Below are 10774 nucleotides of genomic sequence, written 5' to 3' on the forward strand. Positions count from 1 at the left end.
TATATATATATATATATATATATAGAGTACCAAAGAATTGTTTAACTATAGACATTCATTTCTACGCAATGTGATTGAAAAAGTAGATTTAGAATACTAAAACAAGGCATGAATCATTATGATATTGACATGCAAATGATAATTGTCAAAATTAGTGTTACATAATATTTTGCGAGAATATCAAATGAATGGTGAAATATTTACCATCTATGGACATGAAGCTAGTTACTCATAATTTTACCAATAAATGACTGAAATTTACAATGGTGATTCGTCTTTTCGATCGTATGATCCACAAATACAAATTTAACTTAAAAAATTCTCCGTACTAAATGCACGAAAACTTTAACTTCAACTTAATTAATGGATTCTTACACTATACAACGGGCAAAAGAGGAACGTAACATAAACACCCCGTTCCCCCTTACCTACCCAGACACCCTCAAGCCGCAGCGGCCCACTTTATCCATCATTGAGTTCGACACCTTTTCCCCCTTTTCTCTGATCATTGGAGGACGATTTTTTACATTTTCTCAGACATATAGTATACCCACTTCACAAGCCTGCTCAATATAGTGAAATCAAGAACCCCATTTTGTGGGTTGATTTTAACTTAGAAAATGATCTTTGCTTGTTGATTTTCTTGAACTTTTGTCATTCTTAAATGACAAATGATCAAAAAACTTTCTGTTCTTTACTGGGTTTTCACTTCAGGTGCATCCTTATCATTTTCATTTGACTACCCAAATGGATTTGCTTATATTGGTTTAGCTCTTGAGATCTTACTGATTTTAGCTACATTTTTCTTTTTTTTTTGTTTGGGATTTTCTGGTTGTTTAGCTCTTGGGTTTTGAAGTTTGTGTTTGACAAAGTGTTCTCTGTGTGTGTTTTTCCAGATGTATGTGGAAAGAAAGATTAGGGTTTATTGCTGTTTCTTTTTAGTTTCTATCTGTAACTTTTTTTTATGAAAAGCAATTCTTTTTCTTATTAAGGAAGAATGAATAAGTTCAATGTATGAAATGCCTTTTATCCTCTACTCAGTTCATGATCCTACACTTTGATTAGGATAATTAAGACAGTAGGATATCTCAATAAATTATTGGAGGATGCTATATGTAAATATGAAATGTTTCTGTATCATTATTATCTTTCCAATGGTGAGCTAGAAAATTTTAAGGTTTGGGAATGAGTGGATTTGAAGCTCCATTTCTTTTCAGTTCTTTCAAGTGGCAAACTAGGGTGTGACAAGTATGAAAGAGAGGCAATTTAGGACATCTTACTGCAATTTTTTCCTTTGATTCTATGGATGAGAGTTGCTTAGGTTATAAGAAGCAAGATCCTGCATTTAATCTGCTAAGGTCCCTTACGACCTTACCCTAGATTACCTTGCAAGATTATCAGTTGTCTACTTTGCAAATGGTTATTAAGCTTGCATTTTTCTTGATTTATGAGTTGTGCCTAGCTATATGTTTACTTAGTGCTTCTCCAACAAGAGATGATACATTTGGACTGCCTTCTGGATGATACAAAGGATGTTATGCCCCTCTTTGTTGTAGTACCTCTTTCTTAGAAATAAGATCCAATCTTATATATGAATTTCCGTTTGCTTTATAAGGCGGTTTTGGATTTTATAGTGTTGCATTATCTGTTCTGTGTTAACCCATGGTTGGATCTGGTGTAGGTATTGGCACATCTTAGTACTTATGTGATCAGCTCAATTGGTGTACCATCAGTGTTCCTGTTGCAAGTCCCCATGTTGCCGGAGGGTTAGTGGAGTCATGACTTGTGTAAAGATTGTCAGTCGTCTCAAGGGTAAAGCACTGGGTTCATGAAAGTTCTTATGCTAGACTTTCCTTTATCTGGTAGGAGATTGGGAAACATAAAATTTTGCACTTTGATCTCCACTTCTCACCTAAAATCCACCTGGCTTGCTTTTCTTGGGCTTTCTGTTTTATTTCCCAAAAAATGGCACCGTAGGTGTTTTAGTTTTTTGTTTTATAAGTTCATGGTTAAATAAACAGCTGTAGAGAAAGTTACTTGGTGGTCTACAACTTGTTAGTTCCTTGTTTTCTGCCTGATGGTACCTTCGTATTTTTTTTCTGGATATGGTAAAGACCCCTGGTTGTTTGGAGGTGGGCCTACACCATTCCTCCAGTGTCAGCCAGTATATTTTCTGTTACTGCATAGCAAATGACAAAGTTAATTTTCTTTGCCTCGTATCAAAATTACATGTTTCATTGTCATGATCTTTTCCCAAGTTTTAAGCTACTTGGTATTGACCTGCATTTACTGCCTGAAATAACCACTTACAAGTATTAGGTGATATTGCTGAACTCTTGTACAGTTATGTGCATTTAGCCATCTCCATCCAGGCCATAAATTGTGAGTGTTTGCTGAGATGCAGACTTTTCTTATATTGCAGGTTCTTTTTGCCACCTGCTGCTAGTAATTGCTCTCTGGTTGTGTAGCTATCAGAATGTAGTGGCTCTTTCTCTGTTACCTAAACCTGGGCATATTTCTTCCACATCTGAACTACCTAGCTCACCTAACAGTGCAAATTTTCAGCCAATTGAAATATCACCAACTATGATCCCTCATTATCCTTTTCATGGAGAACCAATGCCACCAATGTACCCTTCCTTCCCAAAGACATATGACCCTGTCTTGACTGGAAGATGCCCTGTAAATTTTTCAGTGATTTCAAGCATCACAGCGAAAACAGCATCTGATTGTACTCAATCTTTGTCAACAGTTGTAGGGAACGTAATATGCTGCCCACAGTTTAATAGCTTACTCCACATATTCCAGGGATTTTACAGCAACCATTCCGATACTTTAGTTTTACAAAATGCGGTGGCTGATGATTGTTTTAAAGATATCATCAGTATACTAGCCAGCAGAGGAGCAAACAGCTCATTATCTAGCATGTGTTCTGTAAAGTCTTCTAATCTGACTGGTGGGTCTTGCCCCGTGAAGGACATCAGTACTTTTGAGAAAGCTGTAAATACAAGCAAACTGTTAGATTCTTGCAGCACAGTTGATCCGCTGAAAGAGTGCTGCAGACCTTTTTGCCAGCCTGCAATTTCAGAGGCTGCACTTCAGATATCAGGGATAAAAATGACTCTCAGTGATAACAAAAACATAGTTGAAGCACCTACTGAAATTGATACCCTTAATGATTGTAAGGGAGTGGTCTATTCATGGATTGCTAGGAAACTAAGGTTTGTGGATGCCAATAATGCATTTCGGTTGTTGTCTTCCTGCAAAGTCAACAAAGGTAAGTACTTTAGCATAATAAGGAACTTTTTACTAAGAAGTGCTTTTGTTTCTTTTAGTTTCATAAAGCACCTTTCTCCCATTGCTACTCTTCTGTTCTCCATGCTACATAAAACCTTCACTGTTCTCTTATTTGTTTTCTTCACGACTGCAATTAAGGTCAGAAAGGGATTTGAACTCAAATCTTGTGGTCTTTATCCAGAGTATTGATAACTTTTCTTCTTGATTTTGTTTGCCAAATGGCCCAAATCAAAGCCTTGTGCTTAATTTAGGATGGTGAAGATGATCAATTTTACAGTTAGTTTGCTCAATTTACGATGATGAAGATGGTCAATTTTATAGTTAGCTTGCTTAATTTATAGTACTGGGAGATCCAGGTCATTCCACCTTATCTTATTTTATAATAAAAATTCTTTCTTCTATTATATATGTATTTTTTTTGTTTTTGTGAAGGTAATATAAAGTAAAATCACATGTTATTTTAGAAAATCTTACATTCATAAGTTTATTTATATGCACCAACTTTAAGATCTAAAATTAATAATATAGAATAGTACATAAAAAATTATTAAGTATACAAGGGACTTAATTAAAAGTATACAATTTATAAAATGTTAAATCAAAAGTTCTAATTTTCATTCTCAAAAATTAAAAGTTCTGTATAATGAAAATGATATTAAAATATTGAAAAAGTGATTTAGTGTGGATGAATAGTGTAACACCATATTTGGTGTGACATTATTCACACAGTAAAATAGTGTAAAAAATGGTATTTGGTTGGAGCCTTACAACACCAAAATTTTAACTAAATAAGTGTTGGGTAAATCTTTGGTTGACCAATTAAATGAAAATTGAGTGTCTTGATATATGCATTATGGTTGCATTATCAAACATGTAATGTTTCGATAGGTTCTTGTGGTTACAATATCAAGCTTTTAATGTGTCTAGATTTGTTATGAAAATCATTCGACTATATATAATTTTGGAGACAGACCCTAGAATATAAAGGTTTCAGGTCTAGCAAGACTAAAACATAGTACCTAGAGTGCAAGTTCAGTGACAACTTTTGAAGCAAAGGTGGAAGTGAAGATCGATACACAAGTCATACCTAAGAGAGGAAGTTTAAAGTATCTTGGAGCTACAATTCAAGGAACGGGGAGATTGATGATGATGCCGCACATGGTATTTGAGTGGGGTGGGTAGAATGGAGGCTCGTGTTCGAGGTATTGTGTGATAAGAATGTGTTACCAAAACTTACGGTAAGTTCTACAGGTTAGGGGTTTAGACCTGCATTATTGTATGGGGTAGATTCTTGGCCAGTCTGAACACACATGTTCAGAATATGAATGTGACAAAGATTGATTTATGGGCATATTAGGAGATATATGGTAAGAACGAAGTTATACAAGGCAAGGTGAGAGTGACCTCCATGACAAACAAGATGAGGGAATCTAGGTTGAGATGATTCGGGCATGTGAGAGGTGCTCTAATGCACCAATAGGGAGGTGTGCGAGGTTGGTTATAACAAGTTTTAGCGGAGGTATAGGTAGGCCATAGAAGAATGGGAGGAAGAAGGTTAGAAAGACATGATGTATTTTCAGCTTATTGCGGACATGACCTTAGATATGAATGTCAAAGACTAGAGTAGAGGAGTTGTAGGTAGTTGAGTGTTGTTGTGCTTTCATGTGGAAGAGGTAGATGATTAGAGTAGAAGGGTAGTAGGTAGTAGAGGGTTGTCATACTTATGTGGGAGAGGTAAAGGCTAGTCTCATCTTCTCATTATTCAGCAGTATTAGTTGGTATTCACGTAGCACGTTATTCTTATTTCTTGTTACCACCTTCTGCTTCATTTGCTTTGTTTATCCTGTTGTTTTCTTTACAATCTTTCTTTGATTGCACTTTTATCAAGTTGAGGGCCTGCCGGAAACATCTACACTTCTTTTGTGCCAATGTCGTGTTGAGTTGACAATGGTCGCCAGTGGATCATAATCTGCACAGAAGTGAGAGAAAATAAAAGATATTGGGGGTTTAAATAACTATGTTTACAATAACAACATATCCTGTATAATACCACTAAGTGAGGTCTGTAGAGGAATGAGAGTACAAAGATTTTACCCCTGCCTTGGAAGTAGAAATGATGTTTTCAATAAATATTTATGCCTACATGTTCTAAAAACCAAACTAAATCAATGCCTAATTACGAGAAGAGTTAATTAAACCACCTACTATATTGACATATATTTTAGAATATTCATGAGGATTTTAGGACTCCCCTTCAAGATGGTGCATATGAATTATATGTACCAAGCTTGTTGCATGTATAACTTGTTCTGTGATCGTCTGTGAACTTAATGAATATGTTTGCAAACTAATCATTTGGATGCATGAACTTCGTGATGATGTCTCCTGAAAGTACCTTCTCTCTCTGCTCTGTCAATATAACTATCAATCTTTATGTGTTTGGTCCTCTTGTGAAATAGTGGATTCAATGCAATGTAAAGTGCAACCTCATTATCTCACATAAGTTTCATTTTTTGCTCCAAATGTTAACTCTTTAACTGTTTAACAGTTGCTTGATCCATACAAGTTCTCACATGTACCCACTGCCACAGCTTGATATTCGGCCTCTACACTAGATCTAGCAGTCACATTTTTTTTTTCTAAAGACCAAATTTCTCCAAACTAGAACACATTGTCCGGAAGTCAATCGTTTGGCAGAGGGATTCTGCCTAATCTGCATTTGTATATTCAATAATTTTCTTATGTCCTTGGTCTTCGCAAAGTAATCCGTTCCGGGAAGCAGATTTTTAATTGCATTCTAATGACCGTCACAAGGAGAATCTTAATCCAAGAACTGACTTACAACACTAACGGAAGTCAATTTCAGGTCAAGTCATAGTGATATATCTAAGTTTTCTACCAACTTCCTATATATATATCTTCTAGGATCAATAGGCTACCTTGACTTGGTAAGAGCTTAGCATTTTGGATCCATCAGAGTATCAATAAGTCTAAAATTTGTCTTCCCATTCTTAAGTATATTAAGTGCCATACTTTGTGAATTGAAAATACTTAATTTGGATTGAGCAACCTCATCGCCCAAGAAGTCCCTCAATTGACCAGAATACTGAAAAAATTGGAAGCATTCATCGGAAAAACAAATTTGGTTACCAAAAAGTGATCGGAATCAGGAGTTACTTATATAGGTAGCCTCGGAAAGACCAGGAAACCCACTGCAAAACGAAGCAAGTTGAAAATGGTCAGAGGAGCTTGAACGCGTCGGCGCATGGAGCAGATGTGCTCGCCGGGCAGATTGTTTTGACAGTATGTCAAGTCAACTGCTGGAGTGATTGACTAGGGTTTGCTCGCCCAGGGGTGGAGAACACTAATGGTATTAGTTTTCACTCAACATTGAAGAAAAAGGGTGTGACGCAAAACAACCCTAGAAAGTCAATGGAAAAATTACGTCAATGGAATTTTCATTTTTTTATGTGTTGCTGGCGTTAATCAGGCTTTGATATCATGTGAAGCAGAAGAGAAAATAAGAGAGAAATTGACTTCATTTCCATCAAGCTATTGGTGATTAAATAATCATATTTTACAACAACATACCCACTGAAATTCCACAATTGGCTTTGGTGAGGGTAGAGTGTACACATACCTTATTACCTTGTGGAGGTAGAAAGAGGACCCTTGGCTCGAGTACAAATAAATAACCATATTTACATTGTTTGAAAAATGTTTTAAATAGGAAATGAAATCAATATGTATTACAATAGGAGTAGTAAATTAAGCCACCTACTATATTTATTTGCATGTGTTGTAGAATATTCACAAGGTTTCTGATAGTTACCATCTGCCATTCATAAGTTAGTTTTGCTTTTTGTGCCACCGGGGTTTTGGTTCAATGATAAGAGCCGGCCTGGTTATTAAGAGGGAGTCATACTTTAGATTTAGACTACTTTTTTCATAAGAAACTATATGAAAACCCCTATTATTTGCTGCTTCCAAACCTGGTTGACAGGACGTGGAATGTAATTAGTTTCTTTTTCTGGGCAACCACATTAATGCTTGAGGGCTAAAAATGGTGGATTGGAAATAGAGCCAGCGCAGAGTTCTAGTTCCATGATCACAACCACGTGGTTTTCCGCTCTTCATGATTTCAAACCCTGCAGCGGTCGAAAAGTTTGTATTTAAGTAAAGAAGGGTATTTTGGAACCCCATTATTATCTGAGTTCCACAATATGAGCCAGTTGGCCTTCAAATATTTCTAGATTATAAAAAAGTGTCAGTTTTATTTCCTTGTCTATTCTCTATCTTAAGTTTTAAGCTTTAGTAGATGTATTTGTTGTTTTTCTATTCTAAGTTTGAGCTTTATTTGCTACAATGTGATCCAATTATGCTGGATACACGGAAAAATCCAGTTAGATTGTTAAGACGTAAAGCACTAAATGCATCTGAATAGGTGCATCTTTTATTAGTGTATTGAAGTTGTATGTAGTCCTTGAATTGGAATTATCCTTGAGATAGAAATTTGAAGCTGTCAACTTTTATGATATTTTCATCTCTTCCCTAAGTAAAGTGAGAAGGATAAACTCAGCAGTGTGTTCCTTTATTATGCCCAAGAGCTATACATTCTAAAGTATGTTTACCAAACTTTAGAGGCTTATTCTTAAGCTTTTGTCTTTTGGATGTAGCTTGTTTACCAAACTTTAGAGGCTTATTCTTAAGCTTTTGTCTTTTGGATGTAGCTTGTCCCCTGGACTTCAAGCAGCCATCAGAAGTGATCAATGCATGCAGAAATTTAGCTGCTCCCAGTCCTTCATGTTGTAGCTCGTTAAATGCCTACATCACGGGGATACAGAAGCAAATGTTGATCACTAATAGGCAAGCAATTATATGTGCTGCTGTATTTGGTTATATGTTACAGAAGGCTGGAGTCATGACAAATGTTTATGAGCTTTGTGATGTTGACCTGAAGGATTTTAGTCTTCAAGGTGATTATTCATTTTGTGATTTGTCCATTTATCCATGTTTCTTGTTTCTTGGAGCTGACATTTGTGTTCCTTTTGCCTGGCTTTTGTATGCCGTGGTGGAGCAGCGTATGGGCAAGAAGGTACAAATTCTCTTTCAGAGACTGAGCTTGGAAGTTGATTCACGTTGTGTAATTATACAGTACTGAGCTATAGTTGAATTTTAACTGTAATTTATTGTTAAGAAGTATTGTCTGGGTATTACCAATTGAAAAAAAAACTTGTTGGCAGGGTGTCCATCAAGCTTAAATCTTGCTTCAGAATTGTCTGCAATAACATGCAATTTTAGGTCGAGAAATAGTAGTTTCAAGTACTGGATGCAGAATTTGCCCTTTCATCTTTCTTATTGGTATTGAAAATATCTTATGAAATCTCGTGTCTCGTACAGTTTGATAATACTTCCTCTCATGTGCCCAGTACTGCTTTTCGTCTAACATTAGCAAAGACAGTTGACATGCACTACTGATAAATTCTATGAAATGTTTGCTTATTGTTCTCATCTATTCTGTTTGGCGGGAGGGGGTGGAGGTGGGGGTGGGAACAAGTGACCAGATTGAATTGGCCTAACAGAATGGATTCTACTCTAATCAGGTTAAAATTTTTAAGTGTCTTATTCATGATATCAAAGTGTCGTTTTCCTTATCTGAACGATGGCCATTAAATCAGCAAAGCCATTTCCTTATCTATTCTATGCTTAGTTGTGTACATGCCCCTTGGTATCAGAAGTTCCGATTATGCAATGATTGCATATATATGGTCATGAGAACTTAAAAGGTTATGTAACTATGTTTATATCTGTGGTTAATGACTAATGAGAACAATTTGAAGTTTCTCTGTTGGCTTAAGATTTATGCAGAACGGGCATGTTACTACACATAGCATTTTGTTGATGGAAAGTGTTTACCATGACCAAAAGATATTGTGTTCCCATAGTGAGAACGTTTAAGATATTCTTGGTCTAGTTTATACTAATTAAGTTGTCAAATTAATGAAGCAGGTTGCTTGCTTCGAAGCTTACCTGCAGATCTGGTATATGACAATTCAACCGGGTTCAGTTTTACTTGCGACTTAAATGACAATATTGCTGCTCCGTGGCCTTCATCATCGTCGGTCACATCCTTGTCTCTTTGTGCTCCTGGTAACTTACTGACAGTTGTCCATCTTTAAATTGATTCTAGAGATTCCGTAAAAGTTTTAGAATAATTCTTTGGTGTACTGGCTAAATACTATCTTTTACTGATTTTCATTCATTTGCAGAGATGTCTTTGCCAGCTTTACCAACATCACAAACATTGGGTAGTTCTGGTGAGTATCTTTCAGTTCCTATCTTTTTCTTATGCTATTCATTGTTGATTGCTTTTTCATTTTACTTCTCTCGCATGCGCGTGTGTTAAGGGAGGAAGGGTGGTATTGGTGGTGTTCTTCCTGTTCGACACCATGACCGTAGTTCTCATTTTTCCTTGGAGAGTGAGTACTAGCCATTGGATACCCTTGTATCCTATCGCGAGGGAGGGAAGGAGGGGTTTGCAGATGGTGTGTAACTATTTCATTATCTTATGGTGGCTCAAAGATTGACTAGAGAGTTTTTTTTAACCTCTTTGTAGGAACCAATCTCTTCATTTTGAGTTGAAATATGATACATGTGTTGTTGCCATGATTGCAGGCTGTCACCTGGATGGAGTTCATGTCCTTTTGTCCACTATTTTGATTTTTGTTTCGACATTGTTGTACTGAATAGAGTCCATAGGAAGACAGACACTGAATGACCAGATCACATGTATATATTTTGAGCTTCCTTATGTATAGCTGCTGGTTTTTGCTTACCGGTTCATGCTTTTTGACTACAATTGCCTAAAAATTGCATGCAATGTGCAATTTATTCTTCTGCCATTGCATTATTTTCCAGTAAACTCTAAACAAAATCTCTCGTATCCCCGAATTCTTCCCCCAAGTTTGGCTGTGTTGTCTTTTAGGAACTTTCATGTATAGTATGAAACCGCGTGGAATATATTGGTAATTGAATGACTGATGTCAAGAACCATCAAGATATGTAAGGTGAAAGCTGAAAAGCAATGAGATGTAGACAACCATTCAGTAGGTGTGTAGATATAGTAGGTGTTGCGATTGCGGAATAGGTTCAACTTTAACCAATAAAGTCTGAACCTGCACATGGTGATGGGATATGCTATGCCAGGGTTCTCCAACGGACCATTACCTGAGATACTTCCAATTGCGAGACGGACCTATAAACCTATGAACAGAGTCTATGAAGATTACACCAGCAGAAAGAAATTAATCAAGAAGGGATTAACAAACCGAGTCTATTAAGATTTAAGTATCAAATAACAGAAATGTAAATTATACTTTGCTGTCTGCTAGAAATACTAATTACTATTCAAGATGCTAAAACTAATTTAATTTTAATAATACATTTCAGAATTGAGACTTTTGAGTGTTAATCACCT

At 36.2% G+C, this 10774-nt stretch overlaps 1 protein-coding gene across 5 annotated transcripts; it reads left to right on the top strand.

Moving 5' to 3' along the window:
* Positions 1-383: 383 nt before the first annotated feature.
* Positions 384-10219, top strand: LOC107004868 (uncharacterized GPI-anchored protein At1g61900-like). Of its 5 annotated transcripts, XM_015203255.2 has the most exons (8): positions 386-714; positions 1682-1812; positions 2423-3277; positions 8028-8273; positions 8378-8392; positions 9304-9447; positions 9567-9614; positions 9973-10219. In XM_015203255.2, exons 2-8 carry the CDS (start codon positions 1779-1781, stop codon positions 10041-10043), a joined length of 1413 nt encoding a protein of 470 aa, XP_015058741.1. In that variant the 5' UTR covers positions 386-714; positions 1682-1778; the 3' UTR covers positions 10044-10219. The 5 variants fall into 5 exon arrangements, with proteins under 5 accessions (XP_027768813.1, XP_015058739.1, XP_015058741.1 ...); XM_015203253.2 differs by lacking the exon at positions 1682-1812 and having other exon boundaries at positions 385-714; XM_015203254.2 differs by lacking the exon at positions 1682-1812 and having other exon boundaries at positions 9307-9447.
* Positions 10220-10774: the final 555 nt, after the last annotated feature.

This window comes from Solanum pennellii, chromosome 11 (assembly GCF_001406875.1).
Source record: "Solanum pennellii chromosome 11, SPENNV200".
Taxonomy (NCBI): Eukaryota; Viridiplantae; Streptophyta; class Magnoliopsida; order Solanales; family Solanaceae; genus Solanum; species Solanum pennellii.